The sequence below is a fragment of the Brassica rapa genome, chromosome A04, assembly GCF_000309985.2.
Source record: "Brassica rapa cultivar Chiifu-401-42 chromosome A04, CAAS_Brap_v3.01, whole genome shotgun sequence".
Classification (NCBI taxonomy): domain Eukaryota; kingdom Viridiplantae; phylum Streptophyta; class Magnoliopsida; order Brassicales; family Brassicaceae; genus Brassica; species Brassica rapa.
In genome coordinates this window covers 15,875,448-15,895,935 of record NC_024798.2, presented here as the reverse complement: position 1 = coordinate 15,895,935, position 20,488 = coordinate 15,875,448, and the positions used below count along the sequence as shown (strand labels likewise).

General features: G+C 32.6%; 4 protein-coding genes across 5 annotated transcripts; all 4 read right to left on the bottom strand.

The window, feature by feature from the left end:
• Nucleotides 1–1,292: 1,292 nt before the first annotated feature.
• Nucleotides 1,293–20,383, bottom strand: LOC103864978 (putative F-box protein At2g19630). Its single transcript, XM_009142763.3, has 2 exons — nt 18,373–20,383; nt 1,293–2,220 (listed from the first exon to the last, which is right to left on the bottom strand). Exons 1-2 carry the CDS (start codon nt 19,425–19,427, stop codon nt 2,217–2,219), a joined length of 1,059 nt encoding a protein of 352 aa, XP_009141011.2. The 5' UTR covers nt 19,428–20,383; the 3' UTR covers nt 1,293–2,216.
• LOC103864981 (serine/threonine-protein phosphatase 2A 65 kDa regulatory subunit A alpha isoform) lies at nt 10,280–12,574 on the bottom strand. 2 transcript variants are annotated; one of them, XM_033289290.1, is made up of 7 exons: nt 12,053–12,574; nt 11,796–11,969; nt 11,529–11,721; nt 11,347–11,439; nt 11,117–11,256; nt 10,972–11,038; nt 10,280–10,884 (listed from the first exon to the last, which is right to left on the bottom strand). In XM_033289290.1, exons 3-7 carry the CDS (start codon nt 11,547–11,549, stop codon nt 10,846–10,848), a joined length of 360 nt encoding a protein of 119 aa, XP_033145181.1. In that variant the 5' UTR covers nt 11,550–11,721; nt 11,796–11,969; nt 12,053–12,574; the 3' UTR covers nt 10,280–10,845. The 2 variants fall into 2 exon arrangements, with proteins under 2 accessions (XP_033145181.1, XP_033145182.1); XM_033289291.1 differs by lacking the exons at nt 11,796–11,969; nt 12,053–12,574 and having other exon boundaries at nt 11,529–11,572; nt 11,696–11,773.
• Nucleotides 14,110–15,766, bottom strand: LOC103864980 (josephin-like protein). Its single transcript, XM_033289287.1, has one exon. The coding sequence runs from the start codon at nt 15,704–15,706 to the stop codon at nt 15,314–15,316; it is 393 nt and encodes a 130-aa protein (XP_033145178.1). The 5' UTR covers nt 15,707–15,766; the 3' UTR covers nt 14,110–15,313.
• Nucleotides 16,678–17,400, bottom strand: LOC103864979 (josephin-like protein). Its single transcript, XM_009142764.3, has 2 exons — nt 17,266–17,400; nt 16,678–17,176 (listed from the first exon to the last, which is right to left on the bottom strand). Exons 1-2 carry the CDS (start codon nt 17,347–17,349, stop codon nt 16,724–16,726), a joined length of 537 nt encoding a protein of 178 aa, XP_009141012.1. The 5' UTR covers nt 17,350–17,400; the 3' UTR covers nt 16,678–16,723.
• Nucleotides 20,384–20,488: the final 105 nt, after the last annotated feature.

The following is a 20,488-nucleotide window of genomic DNA, read 5'->3' as shown; positions in this document are numbered from 1 at the left end:
TAATTGCAACAGTTTATTCATTTTAAAATTTGTATTTGAAAAAAAAGTAGATTAAAATTACGTACCGTGACTACGAAATATTCTGAAAAACTTGTTTGTAGACAACATTCAATATTTTTGTCTGCGGCTTCCCTTCTTTACCAGTTATTAGGATTTTTAATCCAGATCTCGACTTAACTCTTGAAAGTGAAACTTTGCCTTGCATTTTGTAAGCATTTTATAAATTATTTTAAAATTATGATAAATTTATTCTTTAAACAATGATAAATAATTTAAAAATAATTTTAATAAACATTTTTGGATTTTGTAATATTTAAAATAGTTATTATATAATTATATTCTAACATAATTCATCAAGTAGAGTATAAAACTATTATTATTATCTTATATAAAATTTCGTTCATTGTATTTTATAGTTTATAAATATTAAAAGTAATAAATAAAACATTATTAATCTTTCTATAGTACTTCCAAGGTAAAGTGGGAGACAGAGTCGATTCATCAAGAAGCATATAATACTTCCAAGGCAAAGTGGGTGGCAGAGTCGATGAAAGATGAGAAGCCTTTGCGTCTAAACACATTTTTCTTAGTACACAAGTAGCATCGTCGTAATACCTTAATAGTATGAGATGAGAGATTTGTGAATAATACTTTAAAGAATGAAAAGAGAATGTTTGTATTTTAAGACCTTGGGTGTCTCATATATATATACAGTCAATTTATTTCTCATATTAATGACGCACAATATTTTGTACAATAAATAATGAAATCGTTTAAAGAAAATAAATTAAATGTGTATTGTCAAAAAATTATTTTCATATGATATGATTTTAACTTGCGCAAGTAATCTATATTAGAAAGGTAAGTTATTAAAAACAAACAACCTAATTAGAAACATTAAAATATTTTGTAAGCAATGTAATAAATATGATATCAACATGCGTAAATTTACTGTTTGAAAAATAAAGAAAGTTTTTAATATTTGTCTTAATTCTAAATCTTGCCCAAGGGTAAACTAAATCGATAATATTTAATGATTTCAACTTGCGCAAGTAATCCATATTGTGAATAAGTGATTTGCATATTTAATGACTTCAATTTGGGCAAGTAATCCATATTAGAAAGGTAAGTTATTAAAAACAAAATTTATCAATAAGTTATTTACATATTTAATGATTTCAACTTGCGCAAGTAATCCATATTAGAAAGGTAAGTTATTAAAAACAAACAACCTAATTAGTAGGGGTGGGCACTTTACCCGATATCCGAAGTGGCATCCGAACCCGATCCGAAAATGCATGTCAAGTTTTTTATTTAAAAAATTAACAAAAAATTATATAAATTTTTTTTTTAAAATAACTAAATTAATGTCTTTCTAGTTTTATTTTTTATGTCTAAATCTATTAACCATTCAATCTATTAAAAATAAAAAATTAGTTAACTGAAAGTTATATTTTTAAGAGTCAATTGGCCGAAAATCCAAAAAGAATGGTCAAATTAGGTATATGCCATGAGAATGCCAAATAGTGAATTGAAGTGGAGTAAATATACATATCTGCCCTTTTGCAAATCTGATAGATGAGTTTTGTTATAGCCCTCTAGGATCTTAGGCTGTATTTCGTAGATTTGCAATAGATTTGGTAAATATTTTTTTTAGATTTTCTGGGCAAACTTAAATCTGGACCATATATTTTCTGAGCAAATCGACGCATTAAATAACGTATCCACGCTTAAGATTTGCCGACTTTACATACAAAAAAATATAAGCAGGAGAGAGGCTTAAGCTTCTTTCTCTTCGACTTTATAAAATCAAGTAACCAGAGAGTCATTCTCAGATCCATAAATGGTTCAAATCTTTACCCTAAACCCTTTGGTTTCAATCAACCCAAATGCCTTTATACGGTTTCCTTTGACAATGGTAATTACATACCAGTTTACCAGAAAATAACCGTATTTTAAGTTTTCTAACCAGTTACAAATAATTATATCTGGTCAACAGTTATTTATATCCGTATTTTGCTATCTAACCGGTTACGTATAATCATATCAGGGCAATAAGATATGTGGATCCAAAAAAAATTGCTACCATTTAACTTACTAACACAAAACCATTAACCAAAATCAATACAGATTAAACGCCAAACCTTTCATATCTAATCCCTAAATGGTTCAAATCTAAACCCAAAACTCTTCAGGCTCAATCAACCCAAATGGCTTCACATGGTTTCCTTTCATGCTGGTAAGTAAAAACCAGTTGACCACAACAATAACCGTATTTAAATTCTTCTAACCGGTTACTTATAATTATATCTGGTCAACTGGTATTTATATCCCTATTTTCAAAGTTATCTAACCGGTTACCAATAATAATATCAGGGCAATTACATATCTTATTGTTTTTTTTAAATAACCTTCCCAATTACTAACTGAAAACCATTAACCAAATTCACTACAGATTAAACGCCCAACCCTTCCTATCTACTCCCTAAATGGTTCAAATCTAAACCCTAAACCCTTCTGTATCAATCAACCCAAATGCCTTTGCACTGTTCACTTTTACAATGTTAAAAAAATGACTGTTGGCCAAAACAATAACTGTAAATAGCAGTAGAGATTAAACGCACAATCCTTCATATCTAATTCCTAAATGGTTTAAATCTAAACCCAAAATCATTTGGATTTAATCAACCCAAATGCCATTACTTGGTTAACTTTCACAATGGTAAGCAGATACAAGTGAAGGAGGAAAAACGGTTTCTCTGCCAAATACAAGTGATATAATATATCTGCCAAAACGTTCAGAGAATGTTGGTTTCTCTGCAGTCTCTACAAGCTTTCCTAGCGGGGACGCCGCAGAACATCGACTTCATCATCTTCCAGAGCACTGAGTATCTTATTGATTGCAAACGGTTTGTGGTAAGGGGTGACTCTCACACCAACGGGTTCCTCGCCAAATGCAAACATCCTCTCCGGTATTGCAAGCGAAGGTTCCACCTCTGTTAAATTTTCCATTTGGATCCGAAGCCACTTTACACAGACGCACTGAAAATAAGAAATATTTAGAAACTGAATTTAAAAAGGATTGAATATGGATAAAAACCATCCACATGATTTCGAATTTGAAAGCAAGATCTGTAAAAGAAAATATTTTTGAAGATTGAATTCTTGTGACAAGAGGATATGGATTAGGATACACAAATCTTATAATATCTTCACCTATGGATTGCATAATCTTTTAGATCGTACAGCAAGGATTCATTTGATAGGGGCATAATTGTATTTCTATTTCGCTGAACAGTACTTAATAGTACATAATGGTAGTTACCTAATTACGCCTAAAGCTATGGGCAGAGAGTGCAATTTCTCTATTTTTAAATATAAGAAACTTGAGAAATGAAAATTTTAATTTTTTTTTTCAAAATCTAAATATCCGAACCCGATCTGAAATAACCGAATCCGAACTAAAAATACCCGAACCCGACCCGAAGTACAGAAATACCCGAACGGGTTCTACACCTCTATACCGAAATACTCGAAAATCCAAAATACCCGACCCGAACCCGAACGGGTACCCGAATGCCTACCCCTACTAATTAGAAACATTATAATATTTTCTAAGCAAATGTAATTAATATGATATCAACATGCGCAAGTTTACTGTTTGAATAATAAGGAAAGTTTTTAATATTTGTCTTAGTTCTAAATCTTACCCAATGCTAAACTAAATCGATAATTATTATCCCCTAGCTATATATGGGCTTAACGAAATCAACAATATTTTTGGGCTTGTCTACATAAGCGATTGATTAAAATAAATGAAAAATAAAATTCAAAAAAATCGACCAATAGAATTATAACAATTTTTCTGAGAAGCTCTATATTAATGCTATGTCAGCAGAAATCACTAAAATGACTTCTCTTTTAATGTATAACAGGATTGTATATGTGTCGTAATTCTTTATTTAGGTGAATAATATTATTTTTCTATAAATAATAAACAAACATTTATGTAGACATATTAAAAGAAAATATAAAAAAAATCAAAATATTATCCATAAATAATATAAATTATGAAGTACATTTCTCGATAACAAAAAGCAAATTCAATTAGAAACGTGCAAAAAATTAAATAAATTTTGTAAGCAATTTGACGGGTTAACATTATTTGATATATTTATAAATTTTGAAATTTTGTTGAACATGAAATAATATTAAATTGACATACCGTCATCGGTCTCCTAACTCATCACAACCCATCTGGCAAATACAAAAAATAAATAATTGTAACAGTTTATATATTTTAAAATTTGTATTTGAAAAAAGTAGATTAAAATTACGTACCGTGACTACGGAATATTCTGAAAAATTTGTTTGTAGACAACATTCAATGTTTTTGTCTTCGGCTTCCCTTCTTTACCAGTTATTAGGATTTTTAATCCAGATCTCGACTTAACTCTTGAAAGTACAACTTTGTCTTGCATTTTGTAAGCATTTTATAAATTATTTTAAAATTATGATAAATTTATTTTTTAAACAACGATAAATAATTTAAAAATAATATTAATAAACATTTTTGGATTTTGTAATATTTAAAATAGTTATTATATAATTATATTCGAACACAGTTCATCAAGTAGAGGATAAAACTATTATAATTATCTTATATAAAATTTCGTTCATTTTATTTTATAGGTTATAAATATTAAATGTAATAAATAAAACATTATTAGTCTTTCAATAATTTCGAGAATAGTTTCCATAAATTGTTATTTGTAATATTCGTTAGATTATATGGCAAGCGATGTTAAACGTTAGTAAGTTAAACAATTCTTCCATATTTGGAAAACATATATATATATATATAACAATGACAAATTAAATGATAGAGTATGTAAACACATGTTTTCTACCAGCGTGAGCTAACACCGCCGTATTTAAGAATCATAAGGGCCTCTACAGGTCTTTATTCTTCGCTTTCACCTTTCAACTTCAGCGGCTTCAATTGAATCTTCCTGTATATCCCTGAGAAATTTCCTCCCTGCGCCATTCCAAAAGGTTCTCTGCTGTGAGAAAATGACCTTATGAATTAAATAAAAAATGCATAATGCTAGCTTACTTATAAGATAGTATATTCAACAAAAAAAAATGATATAAGATATTATTACTAAATGATACTATGTAATACTTTCCCGGACAATATTCAACAAAGAGAGAGAGAAAGTACTAAAGAATCTCTTCAAGAACTGCTTTAACTTGGCGAAGCTTCTCAGCATGTTCATTCAAGGTTTTCTGGATCACTATCACTCTCATGACCTGGTCTACATATAAAAAAAGGAAAACCATATTATCGTTACCAGTATTCAACACATGGAAAAGATAGACCAGACATGCTTTTTGGAGACAAGACACAAAGTGTTGAGTTCAGGGTTCTAAAGATGAGGAGCCTTTGCGTCTAAACACATTTTTCTTAGCACACAAGCAACATTGTCGTAATACCTTAATAGTATGAGATGAGAGATTTGTGAATAATACTTTAAAGAATGAAAAGAAAATGTTTGTATTTTAAGACCTTGGGTGTCTCCTATATATATACAGTCGATTTATTCTCATATTAATAATTTTAATATTTTGCACAATAAATAATAAAATCGTTTAAAGAAAGATATTAAATGTGTATTGTCAAAAAATGATTTGCATATGATATGATTTTAACTTGCGCAAGTAATCCATATTAGAAAGGTAAGTTATTAAAAACAAACAACCTAATTAGAAACATTAAAATATTTTGTAAGCAATATAATAAATATGATATCAACATGCGCAAGTTTACCGTTTGAATAATAAGGAAAATTTTTAATATTTGTCTTAATTCTAAATCTTGCCAAAGGGTAATCTAAATCGATAAAATTTAATGATTTCAACTTGCGCAAGTAATCCATATTGTGAATAAGTGATTTGCATATTTAATGATTTCAACTTGCGCAAGTAATCTATATTAGAAATGTAAGTTATTAAAAACAAATTTTGTCAATAAGTTATTTGCATATTTAATGATTTCAACTTGCGTTAGTAATCCATTTTAGAAAGGTAAGTTATTAAAAACAAACAACCTAATTAGTAGGGGTGGGCACTTTACCCGATATCCGAAGTGGCACCCGAACCCAATCCGAAAAACCCGAACTGAAATCCGAACCGAAGTAGCAAAATACCCGAACGGGTATTGAATAAGGAGAGATTGGATACCCGAATCCAAACAGATAATACCCGAACCCGAATGGATATCCGAAGACAACCGAACATATGTATAATTAACCTTATATTTTTAGTTTACATCTCTCATTTTATATAAAATATTTATATTGATACTACACATACTTTAAGTTCATATGATATACATACAATTACGAAAAAAATGATTTGCTACTCACTTAAAATGCATGTCAAGTTTTTTATTTAAAAAATTAACAAAAAGTTACATCCAAAATTTAAAAAAAAAATAACTAAATTAATGCCTTTTTAGTTTTAAAATGTTATGTCCAAATCTATTAACTATTCAATCTAATAAAAATAAAAAATTAGTTAACTGAAAGTTATATTTTTAAATATAAGAAACTTGAGAAATGAAAATTTTAATTTTTTATTTTCAAAATCTAAATATCCGAACCAGATCCGAAATAACCGAATCCGAACTAAAAATATCCGAACCCGACCCGAAGTACAGAAATACCCGAACGGGTTCTACACCTCTATACCGAAATACCCAAAAATCTGAAATACTCGATCCGAACCCGAACGGGTACCCAAAGCTAAACTAAATCGATAATTATTATCCCCTTGCTATATATGGGCTTAACGAAATCGACAATAGTTTTGGGCTTGTCTACATAGCGATTGATTAAAATAAATGAAAAAGAAAAATTCAAAAAAAACAGCCAATAGAATTATAACGTTTTTCCTAAGAAGCTCTATATGAGTGCCACCTCAGCAGAAATCACTAAAATGACTTCTCTTTTAATGTATAGAGGGATGTATCATGTATGTATTAATTTACGGCTTCTGTGATTATACAAAGCTTCTGTGATTATACAAAACATGAAAATATAGGTTGAGGTTTTGGCTTTCATAGAATAAAAAAACAAATTGACCAAGTCATATCAAGTGGTAATAGAAAAAAGTTATATTAATTAGTAGTATAAAACTAACTGAAATTTTAGAATGTAAATATCACCATCTTTTTGTTTTGTCATAATCAATCTTTGTTTTTGCCGCACCGTGTTCTGCTTTAGAGACTCAAATTTTATTTACTTTTCAGATATTAAAAACAGTACGAAACATGATACCTTTTTCATCATTATTATCAAATGTAAATAACGGTTACCATCTGTAATTTTATAATTTGCGGGTATTACGAAGAAAACCAATCAACCATTTACCGGCAACATTTTGATGGAAGTCGTCGGAAGTAGAGGCTTACACATGGCATGTAAATTATTGATCGGTTGAAATAACACATGGAGAAAAATTGAGTTCTCTTGTTTTATTTTCCGTCTAATTCTTCGATTTTATTAATCAAAAATATTCATCGTTAGTTACAAACATTAGCAGATTCAAACTGAGCCCTCTTGATTTAAGATGATAACATCATTCATTATATTACTGCATCAAAATTTTCCGATCAATGTAGATTGATCGTATGCTTCCGTTATATTGTTGGTAGCAAATAAAGCTTGTTTTTTCTTATTTCTGTACCACCAAATTAAGAAAGCATAATTTGTTTGTTAGCTAATAAATATAGAAATGTAAAAAAGTGAAAGTATAGAGTTAGTGATGAATGATTGAAATGGTGAATGATAATTGAAGAAGTGGGCCACGTGAGAGAACTATGTACTTTTGGAAGCGGGTCTAAGAAGCTCTTCATGTCTCCCTCCACTTGGAAAGCATTGTTTCTTACGGCCTAAGTTTGCGTTGCTTATTTTTACCTCTTCACTCTTACCTCTGTTTATGGCCTAAGACCATGATCAATACAGATTTATAGGCTGAGGTTTTTAGTGTAATAAAAATACGTCTTTTATCTTTTAACTAAAAAACATTAAAAATATCTCTCAAATAAAAGATATAAGAAACGTTTCTTAGCATAAATTTTTTAAATCATGCTCTAAGAACTCTAAATGGATCTTCTCCATTAATCATGTTCTAAGTACGGTCCTGATATGTAACATGCGACTGTAAGAGATATACCACTTTTTTGGAGATATACCACTTTAACTGTGACTAATCGATGAAATGGTAAGCAAAAGTAGGAGGAGAACAAAAGTTGTACATGAGCCTCTTCTATATGTCTTACGGAATTGGACGTCTTTACTGAAGACCTATGCTTGGCTCGGTTTTAGTTTCCACCTTGAGATTATGCCAAAACTAGATCTAAAATCTGAAGTCTAGTTTTGATTTCAGAACACCTAATTACCACATGGAATGTATAGCAAAGGTTGTCGGTATTATTAGCTCCTTTAAATTGGAAGCGCATGCAAATAAGGAATTATTTGATGACACAATAATAATGAGGACTTAGAAAAATAAAATAAGTAAAAGTGGTAGTCATAAAGCCTAAGGGCTATGGAGCACTTGCGATAGACAAGCCGGGACATCTTTGATGATCTTGCATCATTCTGCTCATCCCTTACTCTGGGACCGGCATTAATAAATAAAAAACTAAGGCTTCAAATGTTTATAAACCACATTTCACCACACAATGGTTAATAGTAACAGAAAAGAAATATTTGACGTGGTCTATTGTTTAACTGGGTCTCGTGGGCTGGTGGTAAAGAAACCTCGGCTGAGGTGCCCGCCATCACGAGTTCGAGTCCCGGCCACAGCGGATTTAACATGGTTTCCGTTTGGTCTCCAGGACCTTCCTCGTCAGTTCCGGTTGGATGCGGTGGGATAGTCGGACTAAGTGAGAAATTCGGATACCTAGATTATCAAAAAAAAAAAAAAAATAGTAACAGAAAATTTACATATATGTTTTTGTTACTATTACGACAATATCACAGTTACTCCGCGTATTAAAAATTATTCTTCTAATTATGATTTTATTACATGTTTGGTTAATGTGCCTTTTTTTCTTCCTATCTACATATGATTCAATGATTGTTTTCATACATTCATTTACCCAACTTTAGGTAAGAAGGCAGAGATGTTAACATGGTTTTATTAGAAACTAGGGGCATTCCGGCGCTACGCGCCGGGTTCGTATATCTTGGTATCTAATAAGTTGAAGAAGATTTGTTTGATTAATTTGATAGAGGTTAGTGGAAGTAGTGTAGAAAGGATGCATTTGATCTATTTTAATATGTGTGTATGACGTTGTGAGAAAGAATATATTTTAGAACTATGATTATTAGCAAAAGTAAAAAAAAAAAGTATCAACGGGAATTAAAACATAGGAAACCTCATATTAAATCGAAGTGATCGGGATATCATAGATGGCTATTTCTACATATGGACAACTTATATTTCTACGAAGCCATGAAAAATGGAAACTATGGCCACAAGAAAGATAGCATATGTTGTTTCCATAATTGTAATTCTCGAAGCATACAGTGCACGTATTTTCTTCCACAGTTAGAGGTCTATTAGTTTTTTCAAAATCGGTGAAGATAAGGTTGATATCTAGTAAACTATGAGGTTTACGGGTCGTAGCCATGTCATATATATGTTGGGATTTTTTTCTTGTTGTATCAGTTTGTTTTAAGGACCACTTACGTCGAGTAAATGTTTTTTGTTGAGTTGGCTGTTCTTTTTATTAATAGTGTTTTTAAGTAGCTTTTAAATACGATGTTGAACTATATTAATAACTGAACCATTATTTGATTGTGGTAAAGGATTCTTATGGTGTAAAGTACCATAACAATCGTTATATGAACTTATAATTTAAAAGTTAGAAGGAGTTGCTAAAATTTAGAGTTAAGCGTAGCATATAATTAGGATTTTGTAATTTTCATTTAATCGACTATATAGTATTTCGGAAAGTATTATATCTCCAGTTTGTTATCTATATGTTTTGTATTTTTTTTGTAGTAAAACAACAACGTATTTTAAAGTATTTAAATAACAAAAAATATTAGTAATGACAGGAATCTCTCTATAGTTTTTTTGTTCATGAATCAATAAATGAATGAATTGAATAAGCGATCAGAGAGTAAATATATATTTTTTATTAAAAGACTCGACCTGGGCAAGTGATTGCTTTTTTAATTCTTTTTCTTTTCTTGCATGCTTATTGTTATTATGCTACGTAGCAATTATGATCAAAGTTCAATCTAGCTTAAATTAAATTGATATTTCTGTAAACCCTGAATATCATATTTATTATTTTGAATATATTTCTTGATCTCCATCACACAAGTAATTAGTGAAATTCTAGAAAAAAACTTATTCAGAATATATACACGTTAACCCAATACATATTAAATTTATATTTGAGTGAAGCTAAACGTTTGACATTTCTGAACAACGTAGGACCCTCATCTAGTGATTATTACCTTTAGTTGTTATTTTCATAGTTGTTTACATTAACAAACCAATGAAATAGCAGGCAACAACACAAATAATAGGATTAAAAGATTATATATCACTAATATATAAATGCAGTTCATAGCCAGCAATCGAAAATGGTGTTTTACGCAAACATACCAGGTAATAACAAAGAACACAAAGGATTAAAGATTATATATATATCACTAACACATTTGAAAAAATATATTTAGGATTGTGCAGCTGCAGCATCGTCAATGGAACGAAGCGCTTGGTTTGCAAAATAGCGAACATCAACATCAGGGTCCTCGCTCAGGTCCACCAAACACTGAGTATTGCTTTCTCCACCACCTACAATTTTGTTGATACAAACAAAGCTCAACAACCTGCATTATATATTCGATGCAATTGTGTTATATGTTTAATCTCTCATCTTACTGATTGGTCGACTATGGGGATGAGAGATTGCAGAAGTTTTGCAACATTGAACTTGACGTTTGGAACTCTGCAAAGATACGCACGACACGTCAAAACTAAGATGTTTTCTTGAAGAAGTTAGCAAAGTCATCTCTATTGTTATCACCTGTCTTTTGATGCCTCAGCCACCACAGGAAGAAACTTAGAGCATGTAATTTCAGATCCCATCACAGGAGCCATGAGAGATATTGCTCGTAGAACCATCATCCTATGTAGATAGTGCGGATTTGTGACCATGTCCAATACCTGTTTACATTGAAAGAACAAAAAAAAAAGGTCAATAGATGGAACATTATCTATGCAGCCCAAAGAATACCGATGATAATAAGAACAAACCTGTGGAACCAAGTGTTGCATTGCCCACTCAGGAACAAACTCTTCTGCAAAGCGCTTTAGGTTGTTTGCTGCAGCTTCACGGATAGAGTAGACCTGAAAGAGGAGAGAGGAGAACAACGTCAATATCCAGAATCACAAGTGGATGATTAATTAATACCAACATCAAAGGATTTAAGGTAAACCTTGTTTTGCAGCCATTGCATGCAAAGGGCTCCAAGCTAGTATACTGTCAACGAAATTCTTAAAATGGGATTACCATCGTTTTCCACACCTTAGTGAGTTCATCATGTGTGAAATAGCAGGCAGCAGCAACAGCATGTGTTATGGAAAGAGATAGAGGAATCTAAACCTGTTGACGAGAAGCTCCTTTTCACTGATCATGTACTCATCTTCATGTTCTGTTCCTTTCTCAATTGAATCAGCAACCTATGTCATGTTGGCGAGTCAGGATCAAGAAACACTCATGTCCACGGAAAAACACTTAACAACTAATTCAATATGTAAATAACCATTCCACTAACCTTTCAAACAACACCTTCCACACGGTGCTGTGGACGAAAGAAAAAATCTCTTGGAACTTATTCATTAAATTGATTGTAAATCATTTGCATAAGTAGACGGCGCTGTTAAAGAAAAAAAATAAAAACATCAATATTCTGTAAAAACAAACACGTGAAGACAAGATGAAACAGATTTGTAGACGGACCTCAGCAGACGGACCTCTGCGGTGTTAGAGCATCGCCCGGCTATGGAAATAATTGCTGTTGGAAATCATTTGCGAAGTCGTTTGCCTTGTACTCAACATCGAAAAAATGAGAGACATTTACATGGGAAGCTCGAACCAGTTACGGTGGAAAACGAAGAGGTATTTTTTTTTATTAACATGGGGGAGTGGATTAATTGACGAAAACTCAGAGTAGAGAAATGATTTATGGATCGGGAGGCGTTACAGAGTTCGGATTGACGGTTTGGTTTCGTGAATTCGGCGAGGTTGCTTCTGGAAGAAGAAGTCGACGACCAACCCTAAGCACTTTTGGTTCTCTAACGGGCCAAATGTACGGGCCAAACCAATTCCATTAAATTAAAGCCCAGCTATCTATAACACTAAAAGTCAGACGGAACCGAAGGAAAAAAACGCGAGGGCCTGGTTAGGCGACACGTGTCGGCAATTGCCTCTCCTTCTATGCTGACGTGGCGCAAGGAGGAGAGAGGCAAGTCAACTTTATTGTATAAGATAAGTATTAATTAGTACCATATAATTTTCTGTGTAATTCTTTGTGGTACATATAACTTTGGACATGACATCAACTCGATCATTTACTTCTTGGATTCAATTTCTCAATGAAAGTCTTTTACTCTAGTTTTACTAATTAAAATGGTTTTATGCTTTAAATAATTGAAAATGTCAATAAAAAAAACTACTTAACAGCTGAATATTGAGAAGCCAATATTAGTGAATGATTGCATGATTTACATCATAAAGAAAATATATTATCTCCTTTTATTATTAATATATAATCAAACATGGGAAAATTATATGTTTACCACTTTCATGGTACTATTTTTCATTTTTACCATCAGTAAAAATACATTTTCAAAAATACATTTTTCATTAAGTGGCAAAAAACTCTTATGTCCTTGTTATTTATATATATAATAAATCACTATTTAAATAAAAAAAATAATAAAAAAATAATAAGAAAAAAATAATAATAAAAAATAAAAAAAAAAATAAAAAATTAAAAAAAAGTAAAAAAAAATTACTTTTTTTTTATGTTTTCGAATTATAATTTTTCAAATTCGAACTTTTTTATAAATTTTTTTTCAAATTCGAATTTTTTTATATTTTTCAAAATTCTTTTTAAAAAACGAAAAATTATGTTTGAATCTATTTTTTTAAAAAATTTTATATATATTTTTAAGTATTTATTTATATATTTATTATAATCTTAAATTTCACATTCCAAAAATTCTACCCCACCTCTCAAATTTAAAACCTAAGTCTAGATTAATTAACTATAAGGGTATAATTATCTTTTACCCTTCATTATAAGTGAGGGTAAAAGTGATTAATGTAAACATGAAAAGTGGTACTATGAATGTGCTATTTGTGACAATTTCCCATCAAACATAGAAATTTTAAATGATGTAACTAACATTCATGTTCTAAATACTAGTCGTTTGTTTCAAAAAAAACTAGCATTTATGTTCTAATTACTCTCTTTTTAGAATTAATAGTTTTCAGATTTTTGTGCATATTTAAAACAGAAATTAAAATTTGATTATAAGTATATTAGTATTTAAAAAATATTATTTAAAAATATAAAAGTTATATTTATCAACTAACAAAAATACATAAATTAGAAAGTACATATTTTTGGATAAAATGTTAAAGTTAATAACTACATAAAACAGTTATATTTTAGAAATGTTATGTTTACACTTTTGTTTCTAAAACAGTTACATATAATGATATAAAAAACCATAGAAAACAGAACGTATGAACATTGCGTTATAAAACGAACAGAATACTGCCGTATTTATATTGGGGTAAAACTAAAGACGTTGTCACATAATTGTTTTGTCAACAAACCGACAATGAATTACCAGCTTGTGACTCATGTTGTTCAATGTTGCCTCAACACTTTCTCTCCGCATCGCGTGTCGCACACTCCTAGTAGCTTTGTGATGTCCTCTCACCTCTTTCGTCGATTCTCGGCTTTGGTTTAGTTGCCGTGTTTTTCTTTCTGTTTTTCGTTGTTGTGTTGTAGTTTGTTGTTTCCGCTACTTGTAATTCTCTGTAAACTCTGTAAAAAACTCGAAAACGGTAATCAATTTTAACATGTTTACCAAAAAAAAAAAACAAACCGACAATGTACTATTGTACTTAATATGGGATATGGCTATTAATGTTTTGGAGATTTGGATGTTTATATATTTTTTTCAGTGAGGGCCAAGTTAAATAAATATTATTCCCGCACCAGAAATAATAATTTTCGCATCTTTATTAACGCAATTAGTGGGAGGATTAGTTGGATTCTTCCTTTATTCCACATAAAGTTGATCACTGTTCATATCCTTACATATTATTTAACGTACGGATGATTAAATAATTGTTATTGCATTTCTGTTGTTTTGATAGGCCTACTTCAAAGTTCATAAGATTTGCTTTTCCCTTTAACAGTCTTCTTCTCCAATTCATTATTCTATTTTGGCAAAAGTTTAATCTTGCAATTTCCATACTGTATTTATTTGGGCCACTTATGGGCTTGATGCTAAGCTCATATTCTTAGATTAGTAGACGCAATGGACTTCCGATAATTCTGTTAACCGTTTACTTCCCGCTTCTTCACTGAACCAATATTCGACCATCACGTGTCTTTACAGCAGCCACGAGCTTCATGAAAAAGGAATATTTCAATGCAATTTAATAAAAGTAATTCATTCGATAATCTTGGACCAGCGGTTTTATTAACACAGCTGAAATACATGTTCCAGCAATGGCCGTTTTGTGCATGCCTCGTTGCCAAAAGACTGATGCGTTAATCTCGCAATCTGGTCTTTTAATCCATCAAGACATTGGTCAAAGATAATCTGTAAGGGTTAAGTCGAAAACAAATGTATTAGCACGTTGTTGTTATTGTTGTGGTCAGGGAGTGTTACTTGGTCTGTCTAACAATGCTAGAGTTCTTGGCAGATAGGCAACTGGTCACATCCTACAACACTATTAGGACTATAGAATTTTTTTGATTTCCCACAAAAGCATATGATTGATTTCAGTTTAGGCTAAACACAAAAGATATAAAGATGACTTTTTGTACATAAACGAAGCTCACAAGATCTCTTCTGCTCTATATATATATTCTATTATATAGATATTACATTCAGTTCTCTAATATGCTATTGCGTACGCCAACGAGTGATCAAAATACGAGAATCTTGAAAATTTATGGGTATGATTAAAAGCTTAAGATGTACGGTTACTGACAGAACTTGATCTTATGAAGGAGGTCGAGGAGTTTATGAACTGTATGCAGTCTTCTATAGCCTCTGATCTACAGGTATCATTAGGGACAGAGATGACCGAAGGCTGAGATCTACCTGTGGAAGAAGCCTTCAATGGTGGCGATCTCTTCTTCTTCTTCCTCCTCATCACCACTAGACGTAACCCTTTAACGAGTTTACAGCTGAGAAGCTTGACTAGTCTTGCTGCTGTGGCTTCTGTTTTCTTCGGTAGCCTCAAGCCACAGCTTGTTGTGCATCCCGGACTCTTACCATAGGACCCGTTGAATGAGGATTGCTTACCACAAGTTACTGGTCTGGTGTTTGCATTGCACCGTTTTGTTTCTGTAGCCGACATATCTAAAAAGAGTGAGAGCAGTTTATGAGAACAGAGTTGAGGAGGAAGGTCGATGCTGAAATAGTTGGCTGATAGTCTTCAGGTAGAGACTAGAGAAGCCATGATTATTAAATAATGTATCAATAATGACATTATTACACTTGCGCTATGATTACTGTAGACACTAAAAGCATATAAAAATGAATAAATAAAGTAGGTAAGTTCAATATTGAAACTTATTTTTAGATACTTTATGTGAAAAGAATTGTAATAACTAACAGATATAAAGATATCAAAATCTCTAGCGCCGAAGTTTGATATCCCATAAGCAAAAGATCAAGACTTTGTCTAGTTTCTCTACATTTCCACCATGGAAAGCATCTATACGGTGGTCCACAATGGGAATAAAACCATTTGTTTAATCGAAAGAAAGGTTCTTTCTAATAAGCAACCTTTCGTGTTGGTTCCTCTTTGATGATCACTCAGGTGTGTGCATAAAATAAATGTGGACATACAGATTCTTTTGACTCTTGGAGAGGCCAATGTAAGCTTACCTTTATAGATCGCAGATACCTTCCTTGAGTATGAGGCTAATAAAAAACAGAAGAGAGAGGTCAATGGTGGGCACACGAACCTCAGAAAACAAATAAATAACAAGGCAGTTTCATGACTTACAATAAACATCATACTCTGAATAATTATCTAGTTGGGGACGCGGTTTAAAACGGTTATTTTGTCTGATTCAAAATCGATACCAAATTTCCGGTTCGAGCCGTTTTATTTATTAATAATATTTATTTTAAAAAAAAAATCATACTCTGAATAGTAACCGTTTACATGTGAGAACATTGCATTGAGACCAGAACAATGATCTATGATGAAATATGAAACTCAAGTTCTTGATCTTTAAGCATTGTTCACTAGCAAGATCTCTGACCCTGAATTCAAATTATGATCCAAGAACCCTTTAACTTCATTTTCATCATAGAAGGGCTTTGGCACAGGAGATCACATCCAAGATGATGACATAGTTGATCTTCAAGCATTGTTCACTACCAAAATCTCTCCACCTAAACTCAGATTTTGATCCAAGAACCCCTTGACTTCATCTTCGCTTGTAAACGGCTGTGGCACAGTAAGATCACAATCCATATTATACCATACTCCATTGATTTTTCTCATCACAACCCAACGCCTGCTTCTCCAAAGTCCCACGTACCGCGTGACCGGAACGTTCAACACGATACCCATCAGAGTATTTGCACCAAGATTAATCGAGTAAACTCCATAACGTTTGTCATGCCACTCAACACTCTTGCCTTTTCCTTCAAGAGCTGCAATCATCACGTTTACGTCGTAGTTCCCGGTGAGCCTGTTGTGGTGAGGCTTGAGGAGTAAAGAGAGAGGTGTCCACGTTTCTTGGCAAGGATCATCGGTCCCGAGCACCTCCGAGATTGAGTCCAAGCCTTCTCGCGTGAATGCGTCCTTGTCCTAAGTCAAAACAAGAGCAATAACAAAACCCTCAAACCCTAAAATTCACATTAGCAAGATGAAATTGAGTACTGAAAAATATGGATTACCTGAAATAGATTGTTAAGGGAGTGCAAGAGGCAAAACTGTAGTCGTTGTCGCTCGTGATAGATCTGAGATTCACAGCCCGCCATATTCTAGTTCCGGTGAAGAAATTAGGGTTTATCTTGAGATACAAAGCAAAGGATTTGATTCCACGGCAAGGCTCTCCATCTCATTATATATACCTAACATATTGCTTGTTAGATTGTGACAAGTTTCCGCATAAAACAATTTTTTTTCTTATTTAGATATTTAAAAAGACAAAATAATAAAACAGAAAAGTTAGTTTTCTCAAACCTTTTTTTCTTCTTATCAATACTTTATAATTGATTGTGATATTTTCATAAAATCTATTTATCTATTTATCTAACCAGAAAAATCCCTCTTATATTAATATATTTGTTCCTCAAAAATATTTTTTTTATATAAACTCTTTTTATCTAACAAGAAAAATCCAAGAAAGATGAACTAAGAAGCCATGATTCTTGTACAATCACAAGTTTCGAATTCCCTTAAAATTTCGTAAAGCTTGACGGCCTTTACATGGGTGTACTTAGCTGTGAATTCTACGATGCTTAAACGCATATATTCCTTGGATGAACACCCCTCTGATAGTTCGCCTCTAGAAGTTGTTGTCGGAAATATAGAAAATGCCAGGTGGATAATGGCGACAAGATGATTTCGTTGGTACCAGCCACTAAAAAACAGTATAACTTGGCCTCTTCAACCACATTCTCTCACAGCAGGAGGGGGATTAGTATATATGCGACATCACATTGTATCTACTTTGGCGTGCGTGTAGCTTAGTTGACTAGGTACTTTGAAGTTTGAACGTTTACTTGGAAGGTTTGACTTGTGATAAACACGCAAAGAATAAACACTGGAAGAATATAATTCAAGATTCTTAAAAAAGAAACACACAAAACAAATACTACACTTATCTCACTTAATTTTTTTTTTAAAGAAGCTTCACATTCTCAACGTAGTTGAGATAGATGTTGAGACTCTTACCCTGAAACGCTTCCAATCCTTGGATTCCAATTTTTGTGATTGTCTTACTCTCGACATTGTAGTAGATGACATAGAACGGGTCTCTTTGGTAAATCGGGGAGAAGACGATTTCATTTGTACCAACCATTCCAGAGATACACATGGTGTCCACAACTACATCCTTCCACAAAGGAGGTAATACAAAGACAAGCTTGGACCACTCATGTTTTGCAGCGTCTTGAAGAACCCACAGCTCAAAACTTGCATTTGCTCGATGAACAAGACCATAATCCCTCGACATAAGCAAACCTAACTTGCCGTTGTAGTTTACTATTGTAGCTGAATGATGCATTTCTTTACTGAAAGTTTCCATGAATTTGATAAAGCTGAGCTTCTCAGACCTCAAATCAAAACAAGCTACCATGGAAATCAAGGAATAACTGTGGGATGAAGCTGCGTAGTAAATAACACCACTGATGCATATCCACTTACGAGAAGCATAATGTGGTATGCAACATTGGACACACCTCCATGACAATATCTTGGCTTCTGTTGTCAGAACTTGATGCTCCACTGAGATTAAAACACCGTTTACACGCGACAACTCCATTGAAAATACCTTGAGTTCATTCGCAATGGGTTCATATCCAAGATAGTTTTCCACTCCGCAACTCTTCCCCGACTTCAACTTTGGTAAGGTTAAAAACTGTCCCGTGCTGGGGTTGCACATCAATGGGACATAAAGTTGAAATTCGTTCTGGATCCAGATCATCTTAGATACATACAAAAAGAAGCCATTGGTACAACCACAGAGTTCATCTGAAATTGAGAAACGAGCAAGATGATTGGAGGCTACAACATAGGAGTTCTCTTTTGGATTTTCAGGCTGAGCTGACGAGAAGAAGAAAGTCCCTGTGAAAGCATCGCAGGCGAAAAGAAGCTGAGGGCGAGCACGAGATTTGGTCAAGAACGACTCTGTGAAATCTTGATGGGCAAGTATTGACGACCAGAGCTTGCACACGCAACGACATCTCGCTATGGACTCCGACGACAACCTCGAGAATATCTCAGCAATCACTTCATCCAGAATCGGCAATGAGTTCCGATGAAGTGTGCTAGTCGATCCCGTAACGCCTCCAGAAATGGTCATATCCGAAAAGTTTTTCTGAAGTGGTTCCATGGCGGAGACACTTGAGGTAGGTTTCCCTGAGAAGTGAATTGTTTCTCTTTGTTCTTATACAAAAACGTAAAACAAGAGTGTGTGTGCGTGCATGATTGGTTTAAAGTAAAGGTGAATAATTAGAGAAACTGAACAAGATATTAAATTCACGTTCTGCATGCCAAGCTTAGTGTACGTTACCGAAGAGTTCGTATTGTGTTTTATACTTTTATTGGACGGAGAGACAGATAAGTAGATTCCGAAGACTTGATATTGTTTTTTATTGGACCAAAGAGTTTCGTATTGTCTTTTCTTAGACCAAAGAGTTGTTTTTTTTTTGGAAAAAAAGTCCGTCTTTATTGTTAAGAACGAAAATCAAGAATTACATATTGTGCATGACAAAGCCGATATTTGGGCATGTGTCGATAAAGCCTATATAATTCACATTTTAAGTGTTTGGTGGACTTTAATTTTTTTATATGATTCATCTTCACAAATATAAGCGAACTCTCTTTTTTTTTCTTTCACGCATGCATTTTTTTTGTTTGTTCTTTTGTACTTATTAATTTAACATAAATACCAAAATACATTTTTACCAAAAAAAAAACCAAAATACCTAAAATCCAAAATACAAGAAGATTTTTTTTTGGTCTGAATAAAAAAAAATAATAATTGAAAAGTGCACTAATAGTGTACAAGCAACAAAGAAAGCTCGGTGCTTATTTTTCATGCGAAAGCGACGATGTTTGTCTTTTTGGTCGGATCCCAGGCCATAAGCAATTCTTTTCTGCTCGCAATAAAGATGCTCTAAACCCCCAGATAATTAAAAAGACAAAGGTCCAGACGAGACCAAACCCAACGAAGAAGGAAGTCGACATCTGTGACACAACGTGTTCGACGAAACTGAAAGATCTTTGTGCAGATGTGGATGTTATGTTTGTGTTGATCATCAAATATTCAAATGTATGTTTAATTTACAAAGTAGAGTGAGAGAGTGTATAGGTTTCATGTGTTCTGCTTCCTTTAAGCGCACGCATACGGCAACTATTCAACTAAGGAGATCCTCTCATACATGTTTGTTT

Coding starts and splice junctions, on each gene's coding strand:
- LOC103864980 (XM_033289287.1), bottom strand. CDS start 15,706: ATGTCGGCTACAGAAACAAAACGGTGCAATGCAAACACCAGACCAGTA.
- LOC103864979 (XM_009142764.3), bottom strand. CDS start 17,349: ATGGCGGGCTGTGAATCTCAGATCTATCACGAGCGACAACGACTACAG. Junction 17,177..17,265: donor CCCTTAACAATCTATTTCAG/GTAATCCATATT, acceptor GTTTTGACTTAG/GACAAGGACGCATTCACGCG.
- LOC103864981 (XM_033289290.1), bottom strand. CDS start 11,549: ATGCAATGGCTGCAAAACAAG. Junction 11,039..11,116: donor GCTGAGGCATCAAAAGACAG/GTGATAACAATA, acceptor GTATCTTTGCAG/AGTTCCAAACGTCAAGTTCA. Junction 10,885..10,971: donor TCCCCATAGTCGACCAATCA/GTAAGATGAGAG, acceptor ACAAAATTGTAG/GTGGTGGAGAAAGCAATACT.
- LOC103864978 (XM_009142763.3), bottom strand. CDS start 19,427: ATGGAACCACTTCAGAAAAACTTTTCGGATATGACCATTTCTGGAGGC.